Here is a 19005-nt window from a genome sequence, read left to right on the forward strand (position 1 = left end):
CTGAAGATGGTGATGGGCATTGTCCCAGACTCTCTCGCTCTCCCGGAACCAGTGATCCACTGTGGGCACGTCAGATGGTTCTCCGTTCCACGGGAAGAGTGGTGGTTGAATTCCTAACACACACTGGAAGGGCGTAAGTCCCGTGGACGGCTGCCGCAGGGAATTCTGGGCGTACTCTGCCCAACCCAGAAACTGGCTCCAGGAGTTCTGGTGACCATGGCAGAAGATCTGGAGGAACCGCCCCACCTCCTGGATCTTCCTCTCGGTTTGCCTGTTAGTTTGCGGGTGATATCCGGATGAGAGGCAACACCCAGGAGTCCGAAGAAGGCCCTCCATACGCGGGATATGAATTGTGGTCCTCTGTCGGACAGGATGTCTTCTGGGAATCCATAATACCTGAATACTTGATTGAACAGGCATTCGGCGGTCTCAAATGCAGTGGGTAAACCTTTCAACGGGATAAGGCGACAGGACTTGGAGAAGCGATCTACGATGACCAGGATACAGGTGTTTCCCTCTTAGGCCGGAAGATCGAACATGAAATCCACTCCTAGGTGTGACCAGGGGCGGTTCGGGACAGGCAAGGGATGGAGTTTTCCCGCAGGTAGATGGCGAGAACTTTTGGCCATAGCACACTCTCGGCAGCCTTGTACATACCTCCTCACATCCCTTGCCATGTTGGGCCACCAGAAACGATCTGACAACAGCGAGAGAGTGTTGTTGGTCCCTGGATGACGGGTACCTAGAGAGGTGTGAGTGGTATGTATGAGATTTACCCATTGTGACCGTGGGATGTATTGGCGGCCTGGAGGGCAGCCCGGCTGAACCCTGGGTTCGGGAGTGGCGACCGCTGGAGGGGATGTCCATTCGATAGGACTGACTATGATTTCAGAGGGAAGGATATTGGTAGGAGTATCTGAGGTCTCTTCAGGTTTGTGTAGATGGGAAAGGGCATCCGCACGGATATTCTTTGAACCAGGGCGATATGAGATGGTGAAATGAAAGCGGGAGAAGAAAAGAGCCCACCTGGCTTGCCGAGGGCATAACCGTCTGCAAGTTCTTGTGATCTGTTATGACTTGAAACAAATGATTGGCTCCCTCCAACCAATGTCGCCACTCCTCTAAGGCAAGCTTGATGGCCAGTAATTCACGGTTATCCAATGTCATAATTCCTCTCAACCGGGCTGAGCTTCCTCGAGAAATAGGCGCATGGATGGAGGCGTGCAGGGGTACCATGGTGTTGAGAGAGTACGGCTCCAACTCCGGTGGTCCAGACAAGACTTTTCGGGTGACCTTTGAGGAGATTGGTGAGTGCACTAGTGATCAGATTGTAGTTCTTTATGAATCGACGATAAAAGTTTGCGAATCCAAGGAATCTCTGTAATTCTTTGACGGTTTTGGGTTCTGGCCAGGAAATGACTGCGTCCACCTTCCCCTCGTCCATGCGGCCTCCATGGCGGTCGATTATGTATCCGAGGAAGTGTACTGATGGTTGATGGAAAGAGCACTTCTCCGCCTACAGGTATAGATGATGTTCCCATAGTCGTTGAAGGACCTCCGCAACGTGGTGGCGATGTTTGGCCTTGCTCTGGGAATAGATCAGGATGTCATCTATGTACACTACGACTGACCGATGGAGGAATTCCCGGAGCACTTAATGAATGAAGGAGGGGGCGTTTACTAAACCGTAGGACATGACCTGATACTCATAGTGGCCAGTAGGGGTCACGAAGGCTGTCTTCCACTCATCCCCCTCACATATCCGTACCAGATTGTAGGCGCTGCGGAGGTCCAACTTTGTGAAGATACGAGCTGATCGGAGTTGTTCCAGGGCTGCAGGGACGAGAGGAAGGGGCTATTTAAATTTGACGGTATATTTATTGAGGCCTCTGCAGTCAATACACGGCCTCAACCCTCCGTCCTTCTTGGTAACAAAGAAAAAGCTGGATGCTGCTGGAGAAGTGGATGGCCGTATGTACCCCTGATTTAATGCCTCCTTGATGTATTCCTCCATGGCCTTGGTCTCGGGAAGCGACAATGGGTAAATCCTACTTCTAGGCAATGGTGCATCGTGAACCAGGTCAATGGCACAGTCCCATGGCCGATGAGGAGGCAGCTGGGAAGCTCTCTTGGGGCAAAAGACATCACTGAACTGGGAGTAGATCTCCGGGATCTTGACAGACTGATGGGCTACAGGACTCTCAACAGACGTTATATAGACAGGGGTGGATTTCTTGACAGGACGTGGAACTTCAAGACAGCATGTATGGAAGCAATTCTCACCCCACTGTAGTACTTCACCAGTGCCCCAAGAGAGGATGGGATCATGCTTCACCAGCCACGGGCTCCCTAGAATGATGTCGATGGTGGCTTCCTCCAGAACCAGTAATTGTATCCTCTCTTTGTGAAGTATACCAATTTGCAGGTGAATAACATCCGTTTTTCACTGCACTTGTTTCCGTGATAATGACTCACCAGTTATTGAGTGTATTTTGTATCTCGTAGTCGTGGGATGGGTGCGGAGCTTCAGCTGGCAGCAGAGGGACCCCGAGATAAAGTTGCCTGCTGACCCGGAGTCAAGGAGGGCTGTGGCAGACACAGAAAAGGAGGCAGTAAACAATTGGATATTGGTAGTCAACGGGTGTAATTTTTCCACATCCGTATGCATGACACTCACCCTGGAAATTGTTGGTCTTGAAGGACAGTTCAACCGAAGATGTCCACTGGATCCACAATATAAACAGAGACCCCGGGTCAGCCTCCTCTGCCGCTCAGCTGCTGATAGTTTACCGGTTTCTAGGATCATGGGCTCTGAGACTGGTTCTGGAGGGGTCATTCCCTCTGGCGGACGGAGGAGTGCAGGCATAGCAACGGTCATTTCGGGTGAGTAGGTGTTCATTCACTCGGCACATCTGATGGACAGCTGTATAAACTTCTCCAAACCTTCACGGTCGTCAAAAGCAGCCAGTTGCATCCGCAGTCGCGGTTCTAGTCCCAGCCGGTATGTGGTGATCAAGGACCGCTCGTTCCACCCACTGGCAGCCGCGAGGGTTCTGAATTTCAATGAGTACTCTTGTATAGACATGGTACCTTGCTTCAGATGATATAGTTGATCACTTGCGGTGATGTCGCTAACCGATTGGCCAAAAACCTCCTTAAAATGAGTGGTGAAGGAGTGGATGGATTGTATCGCGGGTCCACTTTGATTCCACAAGGTATCTGCCCATTGCAAAGCAGGACTTGTTAACAGGGATATGATAAACGCGATCTTAGACTGATCAGTAGGATACAACATGGGCTGCATGGTGAATACCAGTGAGCATTGAAGTATGGGACTGGATGGAACAGTAGGCGAAGAAGTGCAGGGTGCCGATCCGGTGGGGTTGACAGGTGCGCTGGGGATGGGTGATCGCTGGAGAGCTCTCATGAGAGAGTCTACCAGCTCTTGAAACGGATCCGGTGTGCTCATGCTGTCACTGTCTAGGTCCGGGCATCTGTCAGCACACAGACAAGACAGACAGGTAAGTAACGTAATGTGAGTTTATTTATAGACAGCAGAGCGAGAGATGGAAACTTCACAGGGATCCAGGAGGTGAGTAGCGTAGATGAGATGGGGTAACTGCAGAAGATAATCAAGGGTAATGTAGATCCTTTACGTTGCAGATGCGGGAGCACTGAAGATGGCTGGTAACACACACACACACACACACCACAGATGGGACTGGAGACACAAGGAATGCAGGACTGGAATACAAGACAGACAGGTAAGTACTTTCGACTAGAGCAATAATTGTGACTTCAAACAAAGAGACACAATGAGTCCGTGTACAAGCGAAGTGCCCGGACAAAGACTGAAGTGCAGTGTGTGTATTTGAACGGTGAGTGATGATCAGGTGCAGGTGGTGCACATCAGAATGCTGGTGATTTAGATCTTTGGGTGTGACTGGTGCTAGAGCCTGGCCAATCCGTAACAATATGAACATCACGATAAATTTGAACATTAATTCTTAAATGAAAAAAAGAGGAGTGTTGTAGGTATGAGAGACTCACGGCTGGTAGATCAAGCATAGTAGGCCCATCCACCTTTTTCTTTAGCGCAGAAGTAAGCCTATGGGTTCATTTCGGTTCATTATCTGCTACCCACCTTATTTTTCCTGTAAGAGCAGGCGCAGCCATTTGTGATTTTAATGTGCCTTGCTTCTGGTCCCATTCACGTCCAACTATTTTTAGTTGTACAAAACAGCTCATTTTAAAACTTACTGCAAATTGGTGTGTCCTATAATAATAATAATTTTGCTTACCATATTATTTTAATGCATCATCTATATCTATAATTATGAACACAATGGTTTCATTATTCTTCTAATTATTTTCCTACGGCAGCTTATGAACCGGAATAACACATTACCAGAAAACAGCTTATCTCCGCATTGAAAAATAAGGTGGATAGGGAAATAACCAGAAGAATAACAACGGGCAAATGGTAAAACTGTTTGCACTACAAGCCAGTGTGTTCATAATTAAGATAATACATTAAAATAATATGGTAAGTCACACCAATTTACAATATCAAGCAGCAAAACCAGCAAAAATAGCAGGGCGTGGATGAGACTGAAAGCCAGACCCATAAAAATTTACAAATGGCTGCGCCTACTCTTACAGAAAGAAAAAGGTGGATACTTAGGCGAATTGGATGCAGCACGTCTTTGATGGAAATGCCAGTATCACAAGAACTAATTAGTCAGGCATGTGATTGGCTGAGGACAAACACCCCCCCCCCCATGAGACATATAGAGCTTGGCCAACTACGTCACTGTGCGTAGAATTATGGGTAGTTGCCGCCATGTTTTATGTAACGTCGTCAGCCGTCAGTATTACAACATGCAGTATTATACTATTAAAAAGAAAGAAAAAACAATGCACAGATCCAAGGAAAAGCTAAATCTTCCATACCGAGAAAAGCTTAATGAAGTGTCAAAGCTGAGGTATTTAGAAAAACTAAAAATAATCAACGGCTCGATCCTTACGAGCATATAGAGTGGTGGACGATCTAAATGAGTTACCTAGCCTTACCGCACGTAACGTTAACATTCCCAGGTGGTGTTTTCCTACTTTGTAGTGTTATTTGCCGTTTTACCTACTTCATTGTTACCTGTGTTCTTGAGACTTAAAGTTTACAGCACTGTTACATCTTACACCTGTTGTGTTTGCACTATAGTAGTAGTGGAACTGAACTTTTCAATTTAGTTGATTCTTATGTTACTGTGAACTGTGCACATTTACCTCAGTGTGTTATCCACAAATAAAGGGATATAGAAATGTTCGTGTTTTTTTTCAATTTATTGCTGCAACGTGGTATGCAATTTGCAAAACAGCATGTTTAATGCTGCGTTCCAGGCAGATTTTAAAGCCCGTAAATCACGACTTCAAACCACCAGTCACGCGTTCCAGGCAAGTCGTGCAAAACTGTCTGAGCGCATTTATTATTACTAATTTGAATGCAACGTTATATTGTCCTAAAGTTTATTTTTCAACCATGTACCACTTGCATAAACAACGCACCGTGTATCAGAGCTCGGAACTGGGAGTACGTTGATCTAACGTTAGTACGTACATATAAATACATGCAATACATGAACATATTTACACAGAAAAGTTTATGTTGGATGACATTCCTTGAGAGCAACTGATTTGACAGCATTAATTTCTTAATTCATGGTTTCATAACAACGCTGGGGCACATATTAGTCAACTAATGCTTTTCCGTCTAACTGCTTGTACCCACGCCATGCAACGCCGTTTTGTTAACTCGGACACTTGGGATCCACGGTGATTGTCCAAGCTGGAAAGCTGGAAAATCAAACATTTGACAGTCGGCGTACATGCTGGTAATCGGTGAGATTGTGGCAATTAACAACACAACAATATTTCACCAAAAATTATTATTTATGCAGAATAAAGTAGACTAAAACTTCACGATCACAATCAAACACAGTGTTCACCGCAGCTCCGTTACCTAAATTCCCAACATGCATTGCGTTGCTGACGTCACGTTCCCAGACTCTATACGCGCGGACTCACTCCCTCGCTCTAGATTCCGGGAGGAACTATTTGCGGCCATCAGATTCAGTGAGCTATATATTTAATATAATAATTAAAATATAATTATTGATTTTTCATTAGACTATTTTTTGGTGCCCCCTCAGCACTCGGTACCCTACGCACAGTGCATGATGCATGTGGTGGGAGCAGCAGCGCTGAATGAACCTTATTGAAAAGTGTTAACTTACCATCTTATCAGTTAACGGTTAATAATCCGATAATGATTTGCGGTTGTCGGTTGGGAAAATTAACCGAAATGAACATCCTTAATAGCTAGCAAATACAAGTAAGTTAATGTTAATGCAGCTTAAACATCCTGCCATAGTGGAAAATCACTCAAAATCGATCATCTAATCAATCGACAACAAAGTCAAATTAGTAACTTATAGGTTATATATAGACACAAGCAGTGCTTAATTTGAGCCGGATCCTACGGATCCTGTTCCGGAAAATGTCAGATTTTGGATTTTTGCGTTCCGGTATTTGTTTTTAAAGATCCGGCATTAACAAGTACATTAGATCGTGACAGTGCGTGCGTGCAAACAAGACAGAGCAAGCGCAGGTTTATGTAGATGAATTTGGAGGATGCGTGTGTTGGTCTTCAACATGTTTTAGCTTCATGTTTTTAAGTACAAAATCGCTCTCATTGATTGGTGCTTACTGCTTAACCCACTCTCTCCAAACGTGCACTACTCGCAAAACATATTTAGTGAGCAGCGGAATGTTTAGAGAGAGAGAGTGTGTGTAATATTAGAAATAATAGGATACCAAATCAAATGAAACATTATAATGTATAAACATTATAAACACTATAAACATAGTTAGTTAGCCAGACTCCAAAACAAATCATTTAAGGTATTCAGAACAAAAAAAGAATAAAATAAAATATATAAACAAAGCGAAACTAAAAATACCAGGCGTTGGGCTCACGTAGCCTACCTCTGGTATTCGGCACAAATCCAAGTGTTTCCATATTCGCAATGTATTTCAATGATAAACTATTATTAATAATGCAGACTAGGCTTTGTACTTTACGTTCGTATATCGATAGAAAAAAAACAAAACACTTCATCAGAAATGCGCTTGGCATAACAGCAGAGTGGACCGATTATACTAGGCTATAGACATTTTAAATTGACCAGAGTAATATATTAAATGTTTAATTGACTGTATTTTATTTTGATAATGTACAGACTGCAATGTCAAGTTTGAATTGCTAAATTATGTGGTGTGCACGAGGCGCTGGCGCAATCGAATAGCTAAAACATAAAATACTCTATTTATGGTCATACAGAAAGAGTTGGACATAATTCCGTTAAGTGTTTTATTATAGCACGGTTACAGGATGCGCGTTCTCTCATGTCGGTTCTCGGTTTCATTTTCGTGAACTTGTTTGCGCAGCGCCGTACCTACATTGGTTTTAAATGTGTTAATAATTTAAGTCAGATATATATATATTTTTTAAATGTATACCTCTCTCATATGTAGACTATGATTGTATTTTATTTTTAATGTAACTTTTCCATCATCCTGCGGACTTATTTTTGACCCAGGGTTTGTGCCCTAGGCTGCAGTCCATGCAGAAACTTAAACTATGCGCTTATAGTCGTGGCATAAGAATGTTCCGGTAAAACTGAAGTTGTATTGTCAGAATCGGTCACAGCGCCTTTTTAACTGCTGTTTTGGATCCGGCAATTATTCATTTACAAATTAAGCACTGGACACAAGCAATAATACATACCCAGATCATCCGATCCGGCGATGTTCTTTTCACGAGACCACGTAGCGCGCGAGCGACTGAGGTAATTTACACTGCGCAGCAGGGAGCTTGATTGACAGGTGATCTGACCAATCATACTTCGCCATTTGCGAACGGTCGCAAATACGTGACTTATGCTGCCTTCATGTGATATGGGAAAGATGATGCTTTCCACTTGTGAAGTGGAAATTACCAGTGTGTCTTGTTCAGGTGCTTTTGTTGTCGTACTGAAGAGAAACATGGCGGACTCGGAATTTGTCCTCACATGCTATTTGGGTAAAAGTTTTAAAACGGTTATAAACTCCCTAATGCATCTGCTACAGGAAGAAGAGGATGCATCAAAACGCAAACGATAAATGATAGGCTGTATATCTTATTGATCATGAATAGTATAGTTTTTTTTAAAGACAATACTAACTAATGGTTCTGTTTTAGCTAGCCTATATAAGTTTTTATATAAGCCTATATAAGTATATATATTTTATACGGCCTATATAAGTTTTTTTAACTTTTAACATCATGCAATGTTTACCATTCAGTATAGTTTCGTTGCTGTCCGCCATGTTGAAAGGTCAAAGTTTATCCCATCTCGGCAACTCGGGTATCATAAAAAATTTCGAGCTTTCCAGTGGAAATTACAACGTGAGTGGGTGTTCATGTGCAATTTCGATGTCGGATTTTGGTATTTACCATAATTACGATAGCACATGAAGGCAGCAATAGGTCACATTTTCAGGTCGAAAAATCCGGAATTCTGGATTAATCTGGAAAAATCACATCCCTGATTAGTGTAATGTACAGCTGTGTGTGTGTGTCTGTGTACCTGGTATTTATCACGTTATGGGGACCAAATGTCCCCACAAGCATAGTAATACCAGTAAATTTTGACCTTGCGGGGACATTTCTTAGGTCCCCATGAGGAAACAGGCTTATAAATCATGCACAATGAGTTTTTTTGAGGAAGTAAAAGTGTGCACAATCTCCTGTGAGGGCTAGGTTTAGGTGTAGGGCGATAGAAAATACGGTTTGTACAGTATGAAAACCATTATGCCTATGGAATGTCCCCATAAAACATGTAAACGCACACATGTGTGTGTGTGTGTGTGTGTGTGTGGGGGGGGGGGGGGGGGCAGCTGACTTGCTGCTTCACTGCATTATCAAACAGTGCCTTTGCAGGCAGCAATTGCACATGAAGGTTCACTTAACTGATTTAAGACAGGTTTCTGAGGCAGTATAACAATTTAAAAGTAACTAAGCAAATATTTGATTACCAAAATGATGTTTAATTATCTGATTTCTCACTACAAATTTCACTCTGAATGCAAAGGAAGGCAAATTGGATGCAGCACGTCTTTATCAAAATACAATTTAATAAACTTGTAATAAATAGTTATATTTTAGAGCTGTCGGGACGGATATCCCGGAAAATCCATACGTACGTTTTTCCGCAAGACCCCAAAATATTTAAACGCAAGTGGATAAAAAGTTATAAGTGTATCTTTAAGTATCCAAACTACGTTATGGAACAGGTGTTCTACATTATGTAAACAGATCCCCACCTGAGCTCTACACGTCTATATAGTGTGCGCGCGCCCACTAGCGGAGAATCTTAGTTCAACCTTGAGGACTCGACAGTCTGGACTCAGTACGTGTGAGTTTACGACCCTCCCACCTCAGAGAGGATGTTTCTTCTTACATTGTTACGGTTTAATGTTTTATGAAAGCCTAATGCGTTGTAGAGTGTCAGTTCACATGATTTACGAGCCTCTTAAGATGCTGCAATTATCTCACTTATCATAGCACATTTATACTGAGTGCATTATTTACCCCACAAAAGCCACTACAAATCCTAGTCCAAATTATGACAAAAAGTTGAGTTTATGAGTTAGATACTACCGATATAAAAATAATTATGTTTTTGTTTTACACAAACGCCAAACTTATCCGTGACTAGATGTGTTGCCTATATTATGTGTTTATTTGTGTTGTCGTTAGGTAGTGAGTTAGATGCGGATGGGATGGGAGGGGAAAACTCAGAAGTGACATATGAGATAGAGTGAGAGAGAGAGAAAGAGAGAAAGAGAGAGAGAGAGGAGGTGAATCCTTTTTCAAAGCTGTATCAGTGGACAAGCGCACTTGCACAGATTGCAGTTGCGACTCATACATGAAGAGACTCTGCACAACACAACCATCAAAAGAATTCATCTGGAAAAACCGCACTCAAGTACATGATTGCTCAATAATGCTTCACGATTATTTGTGAAACTTCAGCGGGACACGCATGAGGATCACAGCAATTTCGGACTTTGAGTCTGTGAAGGAACTATGATGCTGAATTTATTATTTCAGAGCACATGTAAAGAGTGAATAACCCATCCGCAGTTTACTTCATCCAGGACGCTCTTCATCCAGCATGCTCACTGTGACTGTACTGTTTCTCCTCGTGGTAAGTACACAGTCTCCAACTCAGTATTTAGTACTTTTTTTCTTGCTTTTATCACATTTGAGATAGAGGCTGTCATTGTAAAGTATTATATTTTTTTAGTGTCTTCTGATTGTGAAAGTTGTTTGATACTAGTTTTGAAATGACCAATTCTCTTGTTTACAATGAGATGTATGCTCTAATGAATAATTAAAATCAGGTATAATACATTATCTTAATACTTATCTATTCATGCATCTTTAAAGATACTAATGCATAACAGCAAATGACCAACACGCAATATCATGTGTTATCATGCATATGGGAACAATGTAGACATGTAATGCTTTCTAATTGTTTAGGGAAACATTTAGAACATTATGAAGTGTATAATAAGGCATTATGAGCACTTTCATTATATCCAAGTTCTATTCTCTTTTTTTTATATGTTGAATAACCCTGATTATCTCGTCACGCCCACTTTGACAGACAGCCCATTGTGTTCTTTCACTTGTCTTACCAGCTAAAATTGTAGTTACTTATAAGGCTAATTGTTATTTAGTTTGTTTGGGTGGGTTGAATGAGGGGTGTATGTGTGCTATTGAAGCAAAAGCTATATCAATAGTGGTAGAAAATTCATGAAGTACATTGCATAACTGCAGGCACAGTGTGAGCAGTATGAGCTTACCTGCTTTATTTTTTATGTTTGTACCAATTTCCTATTTGAGACATGCGTTGTGGTCACATGCCTTGTCTTGTTTCTGAACTGAAGCTGGAGCTACACCCATCTTAACAGCATGATGGGTGTGTGGCCAATAGCTACTGTATGTAGCAGTCAGCGCGTATGCCCTTCATTAGTGTCATTTTACTGCCAGTCGATGTTTTTCTTGGCACCACAGCTGATTTTCTGGACGATTTGGTAATTGCATAGAAAAAAAGCACATGTAGACATATTAGGAGAAAACAAACAAGAATCTGGTTGTTCAATGTTTAGTTGGTTGGCACACCCACTAGAGACTGTTTGCTGTGTCAGAAACTCAACATACAGTTGAGGTCAAAAGTTTACACCCCGCTTTCAGATTCTGCAAAATGTTATTTTATCAAAAAAAGAGGGATCATACAAAATCCATGTTATTGTTTATTTAGCACTGACCTGAATAAATGTTTACATAAAATACACAAGAGAAAATAATTGTTTTAATTTCCTTGATTTTTAATACTGTGTTGTTACCTGAATGATCCACAGCTGTGTTTAAGTTCCTTGTTTGTCCTGAACAGTTAAACCACCTGCTGTTCTTCAGAAAAATCCTTTGGGTCCCACAAATTCTTTGATTTTCCAGCATCTTTGTGTATTTGAGCCCTTTCCAACAATGACTGTATGATTTTGAGATCCATCTTTTCACACCAAGTACAACTGAGGGACTCATATGCAACTATTACAGAAGGTTAAAACGCTCACTGATGCTTCAAAAGTAAAAACGATGAATTAAAAGCTGGGGGGGGGGGGGGGGGTGAAATTTTTTTCTTATTTTGCCTAAATATCATATTTTTCCAGTTAGTACTGCCCTTCAGAGGCTACAGAAAATAGTTATGTGTTTCCCAGAAGACAAAATAGGTTAAATTTACCCTGATCTTCAAATTCAAAAAGTTTTCACCCCTGGCTCTTAATGCATCGTTTTTTTGTTTTGGAGCATATGAGTCAAATACACAAAAATGCTGCATTTTTTTTTTTTTTTTGTCTGTCTTAGACACACGTGCACAGATTTTGCAGTTGCTGAAACAAAAAGCCCTCGAACTTGCAAAAGTTACATCCACATGCATGGGTTTTCTGGGTGGTTTCTATTAAGTGGTTGCTTACTGGCCCAACTTGAATCATTTTTAGTGAAATTTTCATCCCTTAGATCCTTCAAAACAGACAAACTTTTTTTTTTTGGCCAAAGATCTTGAAAATTTAACAATACTGGCACTAGTTTGAGAAATCTACCATTAATGTGATTGGAACTTGCCTATTATTTCATTATGCCAACTGTCATAACTTTTTATGATGTGATTATAAAGGCTTTACAGGCAAGAAGAAAATTAAAAGAAAAAATAGGTGCTTACACATTTTAACAATCTTCTCTAGACTCGGTGCTTCTGGAAAACACTAAATCATATAGCGTTAAAATACAAACCGAAGCATTTGAGAGAGAAAGAGCTCCATTAGCTCCGGTATCCTCATTAGCGAGAGCTTTGCCAGAACAGTAGACGGCTTTGAAATGTTGACATGTGCCAGCAGGCTGTAAGGGTAAAGAGTTAAGTGCATTCAAGCATACAAACAGCAGCTCTCAAATGTCAGGCTGACTTTGTGACAGACAGAACTGGAGGCAGAGACGTTCTGCAGAATTGACAATTGTATCCGCATGATATGCGTATTATATTTTTGCTATTATTCCTTGGTTATTCAGTATGTGTCATGGCAACTCTCTATAAATCACTTAGGTGATAAAAAGGTGTGAGTGTTAGTTCGGACTTCAGGTTCTTAGTAAAATAAAAGAGAACTTTGGCATACTTGTCTTTCCTGTTCCTATCTGCACCTGTGCCTTTTTAAGAAACATCACTTTACTATCACTAGCCTCATATTTAGGGCTAGTAAACTTTGGAGAACTTTGTGCACCATTTGTGCTACAGACATGAATGAAACCTAAAATCATGATGTTGTTAAAGAAGAATTGGGGTACTATTCTGCGTGAGCACTCTTATAGTTTTCACAAGGCAAAAAAAGCATTTTTGCTGCTTTATAGAAACTGTGATACACTACAGTTCAAAAGAAGATGACGAAGAAGAAATAAATTAATACATTTATTAGGCAAAGAGGACAAATTATATTCATTAAAAGTGCCAGTAAAGACTTTTATAATGTTACAAAAGATTTCTATTTTAAATGCCATACTTTTGACTATTTATTAAATAATCCTTATCATGTATCACGGTTTCCACTAAAATATTAAGCAGAACTGTTGTCAGCATCAGTGATGATAAGAACCATTATTTATAATTGAGCGCTAGTAATAAAGGATAATAACTGAGCATCAAATCAGATTATTAGAATACTTTCTGAAAGATCATGTGACACTGAAAACTGGAGTAATGATGCTAAAAATTCAGCCTTTCATCACAGGAATAAGTCACATTTAAAAAATATATATTGTTAAAACAGTTATTGTAAATTGTAATAATATTTCACAATATTTCAGTATTACTGTATTTGTGATGCATCCTTAGTAATTTTTTTGAGAATTTTATTAAAATCAATAAGATTTTCCAAACATTTTCGGTAGTGTATATTTACAAAAATTGTATTAATACTTTATAATAATATTAATTATATTAGTAATTTATATTTTGTGTATTTACCAGTGTTGTACTCCCTAAAGAAGTAACTAATTATGTTACTTTTTATGGAAAGTAATATGTTATATCATGTCTGTGTTACTTTTTAACACTCTTCATCAATAAAAAAATAAAAAGAACACATGTTAGTTTAGCCTGTGTAATTTTTGCTTATTAGAATGGTTGAATTGAATCGTATCAGCAGCAAAGACTCTGGTTAATACATTTATTTATTCTAGAACTAAAGTAACATCTTACTCCCAGATTCTCTCAACATGGATACGGAAGAGCTTTCAATCCATAATCGGGGAAAAAAATTAACTGGCTTTAAAAGTAACTATTTTCTTGTACATTAAAAAGTACTGTGTTACTTTAGTTACTTGGAAAAAGTAATCTGATAACGTAACTAGTAATTACTTGTAATGTGTTACCCCAACACTGTTTATAAAGTTAAAGTTATAAAGGCCAGATTTCTATTTCAAATGCCATACTTTCAAAATGTCTATATTAAATAATCCTTAAAATGTATCACATTTCCACTAAAATATTAAGCAGAACTGTCGTCAACATCGATGATAATAAGAAGCATTATTGATAATTGAGCATCAGTAATAAAGGATAATAATCAAGCACCAAGTCGTCATATTTGAATGACTTCTGAAGGATCATGTGACACTGAAGACTGGAGTAATGAGGCTGTGAAGCAGCTGTTGCAGCTTTGCATCACAGGAATAGATTACATTTTAAAAATATATTCAAATACAAAAGTTTTAAGATTTTCCAAACTTTTTCGGTAGTGTATATTTAGAAAATTTGTGTTAATACTTTATATTAAATATTATAAAAAAATTATAATATTAATTATATTACTAATTTATATTTTGTGTATTTACCTGTGTTGGGAAAAGTTACTTTAGAAAGTAATGCATTACTATATTGTGTTACTCCCTAAAAAAGTAACTAATTAGTTACTTAGTTACTTTTAAATGTAAAGTAATGCAATGTTACTTGTGTTACTTTTTAAATCTGGGCGGAGCTTGCTTGTTTGTTTTTTATATAAATAGCTCTGTTTTTGACAAATGTCAAAGTCCTTTCACGCTAAAATCCTCAGGCTGAAGGAAAAGTAAATTCACATCTGTACAGTAGACCGCAAAATAAGAAAGTTTAACAATAGGTAATAGATTTAAAATGCATTTATTTTATACTAAGAATAGTTTGTCTATTAACATATTCACTTGACATATCGCTTGAGACTTACTGATACAAAAAAAATATTTTAAAAAGTTGTAATTAAACTCTATTTGGAGTACTTCTTGTGCACAATGCAAATTTCTTAATATTAAGCCCAAAATATATTTTAATGTCACTGTTGATAAGGATTGTGTGGTCCTTGATTAATATTGTTTTTTAAATGCAAAAATATTTAAGTGTACCTAAAGTATACTTGCAGTAGTTCCACTTTAGCACAGTCAAATAGACTTAAGTATATCTTTAGTTAGACTTCAGCACTACTTCGGCACAATTAAAGTGCATTAAGTACAAAAGTAGTTTCAATTTAGCAGACTTTAAATATACCAGTTTGGTATATTAAGTACAATTGCAGGGTATTTTTAGTATATAAGTAAGTACATAATATGTAAACGTATTTGTAGTGTACTTAGCATGAAATAAATGTATTGTAAATACATTTTAGTATATTTATTTTTTACCATGGCAATAAAAAAATAGTGAATAAACAATTTTGAGTGATTTTTGCTTATTAGTATGGTTGAATTAGATCATTGTAGGTCAGCAGCAAAGGCACGGGTTAATAATATAGAATTAAATACATAAAAGATATTTGTATTATTTAACATTACTAGTTACTTTACTAGTTACTTGAAAAACGTATCTGAGTTTTATGAGAACATAAACAGCATTACTTGTAATGCGTTACACCAACACTGGTATTTACTTATTGATCATGTCCCCTTACAGTTTTATAATAAGAAAATAAAAAACAGGATATAGGTCTCACTAGAGCTGTCCCTTGTGTTGAGGGTGTTCATGATCACATAGAAAAGTGCCAAAACCATTTATCACATAGTGGTGATTTTTGCAAGGCAAGCACCTCTCACATCACTTTAGAAAATGTAAAAAAGTTCACTTAATTTTGACAGTTTATGAACACCAGACACATGTTGTTGATGAATGCATTTCATTAGGGCCATTCTTAGGAGGATGATTAATGAAATTCAACATGTTCTGAAACGTTACGCAGACTTTTTCGCTGCTGATTGTATCTACCTCAACAGCGCTGCAGATGCTTGGCCTCCTGTCAGGATAAGTGTGACTGCAAACAGGTTCTATGACATGCATCGTTGTTTGTGACCCTTCACACATTTCTAAAACCATTGAACCTCGTAATTGCGCACAAATTCTGTGTGGCCAGATCTGTTTGAGTCATGGGCTGCTGAACTTTTGGGGGGGTTGTTGAACTTTACCTGAGCTGGAATGCTCCTGTAGGGGTTTGTTTGTGTTTTTATGTGAGTGAGGAGAAGGTGGAGGAGGAGGTTGCCCCATGCCAGGGGGTAATGTGAGGGACAGGTAGAAACGAAGGGAATGTTAATTTGCACTTTCCCAACCTCCTCTTCTACTCACTCAGCTCTGTCACTACTCCAGCTGACTCAAAACGCCTTGAGGGAATCATCTAATCTGTCTTTCTTTCACTCTTTATCTCTGCCTTTCTTTCACTCTTTATCTCTGCCTTTCTTCGCTCTCTTTTAAACGTCATTCCTCACACCTGTGTCAAACGTTGTTATTCTGACAGCCACGCACTCAGCCAATCAGCTTTTGCCATTCATGTTACACCCTCAGCCATCAGCCATGCAACAGCTGCTTTATTATGAGGCTTACGCTGCCTTTAAGTTATGTTGAAAAAAATCATATTTATGGGACACACACCTGAATGGCATGACAATGTCTGATTTAGAAATGCTAAACAATCCTTTCGCATCATTAGAATAATACAATGTATTTCTGAATGTATTTAAACTGGCTGCTGTTTTTTAGAAAAACCTTCAGGTCCCACAAATTATTTGTTTTTTCAGCATTTTCATGATTTTAAGATCTTTTCACATTGAGGACAACTGAGGGACTCATATGCAACTATTACAGAAGGTTCAAAAGCTCACTGATGCTCTAGAAATAAAAAAAGATGCATTAAAAGCTGGGGGGTGAAAACTTTTTGAATTCGAAGATTAGGGTCAATTTAACTTCTTTTGTCTTTTGGGAAACATGTAAGTATCTTCTGTAGCTTCTGAAGGGAAATGCTAAATGATATTTAAGCAAAATAAGAAAAATGTACACATCCTCATTCTGTTCAAAAGTTTACACCCCCAGCTCTTAATGCATCGTTTTTCTTTCTGGACCATCAGTAAGTGTTTGAACCTTCTGTAATAGTTGCATGTGAGTCCCTCAGTTGTCCTCACTGTGAAAAGATGGATCTCAAAATTATACAGTCATTGTTGGAAAGGGTTCAAATACACACAAATGGCGGAAAACCAAAATATCTGTGGAACTTGAAAGACTTCTCTGAAGAACAGCAGGCAGTTTTAACTGTTCAGGACAAACACGGGACTCATGAACAACTATCACTAAAAAAACTTTGACGTTCAGGTAACAACAAAGAATCAAGTGTCTGTAAACTTTTTAACAGGGTCATTTTTATTCTTTTATTTTCTCTTGTGGACTATATGTAAACATATTTTATGTAAAATATCTTATTCAGGTCAGAACTAAATAGAAAATAACATGCATTTTGTATGTTCCCTCTTACTTTGGTAGAATATTTAATATTTTACAGGTTCTGCACAGTGTGTGTAAACTTTTGACTTCTATTGAAAAGTCAAAATTGTAAAATGTAAAATCGCAATTATAATAATTAAAGCAAAATAGCTAAATATAAAGTCACAAGTATTTTTTTTTTACTCTGAGCAAGAAAACACTTTTACATTTTTCATTTACAATATCTTTTTACAAATCATTACCACAGAAATTTGTTCCTCCCCCATTTCAAGAATGAGACCTGTAATGCACTTATATTTTATTTTACTGCAGTAATTTTACAAAAATCGTCCTATTTTTTAGTAGGAAAAAGAAACCAAAAAAATGTAAACATTAATTTAAATTTCAGCCAAAAGCTCAACACAGTCATGTCGTATTTGCAATTTTTTAATTATAGTACTTCCAAGAATTACTTAAATCCGAAAAAGCTGCAATTCTAAACTGTAAAGTTACAGTTGAAAAATATTAAGTAACAATTTAAGTAAGTAAGTTACAATTACAAGATATAAAGTCGTAGTACATTTGAGCAATTTTATCTACGATTAGATCAGAAAGTTATTCTGCTCACATTTTACGAATGAGGCCCCAATGCATTCTTTCATTTTGCTGCACTTGCTGCACATTTTTCATGCCAATATTATTTCAGCTAAAATCAAATCTACATCATGTTGTAGCAGTGATTTTTACATTTGAGTACAAAGTAGGGACTTCCAAAAATGACTTACAGGCATCATAAATTATTTGTTGTTTTACATTGTGAACGTAAATAAAAATCAGTGGACAAGAGGCATGTGGTGAAACACAAAATGCCTCTGTTTAGCTGCCATACTTAGGCTGTACCTGTCAGTCATTCATTTAGATAGACGTTCAAATGAAAGGCTTCTGTCAGAGAATTTAATTCAGGTTAAACGTACCGTGAAGATTTACTGTATACTGCGGATACCTGGTAAAACGCTTTTATTCCCCTTTTGAAGCTCTCTGGTCTCTCCAAAGCAATGCTGTTTGATAGGCATCATCAGATATTATCAGGTCTAAATAATGTAACAAGTCTTGTTACACAAATAGTATTTTTGGCTCTGAGTCTGTGTGGGAAGTTGTCTGTTTCTGGGATTGCATCCCCTGGAGACAGACTCAACCAAAGCAAAGACATGGGAGTGGGAAAAGTCTGAACGGTCAGTGGTTTCACGCCTGTGTCTACATCTGCAGGCTTTTTCAAATTGTTTTTCTAAAAATGATTTAATTGCTTTATTTCTCTCAATTTGTACAGCTGTAATGTACTGTTAGCTCACAATGCTGAAGCCACACTAACTTCTACCAGTATCCACAATGTAGTTTTAACACTTAAAGCTGAAGTCATTTCTGCGCCAATATCAGGAACAAAAGTATTGCAAAAACAAGGATTTACTGGCCCTTCTATTGTTCAGACAAACAGGAAATCTCACATTAAATAAGTAAGTATATTCAGCCAGGAATTTGGTGTATTAAAGGAATTGTCCCATTTAAATTAGCCAATAAACTTTGTTAC

At 38.6% G+C, this 19005-nt stretch overlaps 1 protein-coding gene across 1 annotated transcript in view; it reads left to right on the forward strand.

Moving 5' to 3' along the window:
- Positions 1–10033: 10033 nt before the first annotated feature.
- ngfrb (nerve growth factor receptor b) overlaps positions 10034–19005 on the forward strand; it is a 51967-nt gene continuing 42995 nt past the window's right edge. Inside the window, exon 1 of the mRNA XM_073828704.1 lies at positions 10034–10307. Coding sequence (XP_073684805.1) covers positions 10275–10307 — 33 coding nt within the window. The 5' untranslated portion in view covers positions 10034–10274. The remainder of the gene's footprint in view (positions 10308–19005) is intronic.

The sequence above is a fragment of the Garra rufa genome, chromosome 22, assembly GCF_049309525.1.
Source record: "Garra rufa chromosome 22, GarRuf1.0, whole genome shotgun sequence".
NCBI classification, from domain to species: domain Eukaryota; kingdom Metazoa; phylum Chordata; class Actinopteri; order Cypriniformes; family Cyprinidae; genus Garra; species Garra rufa.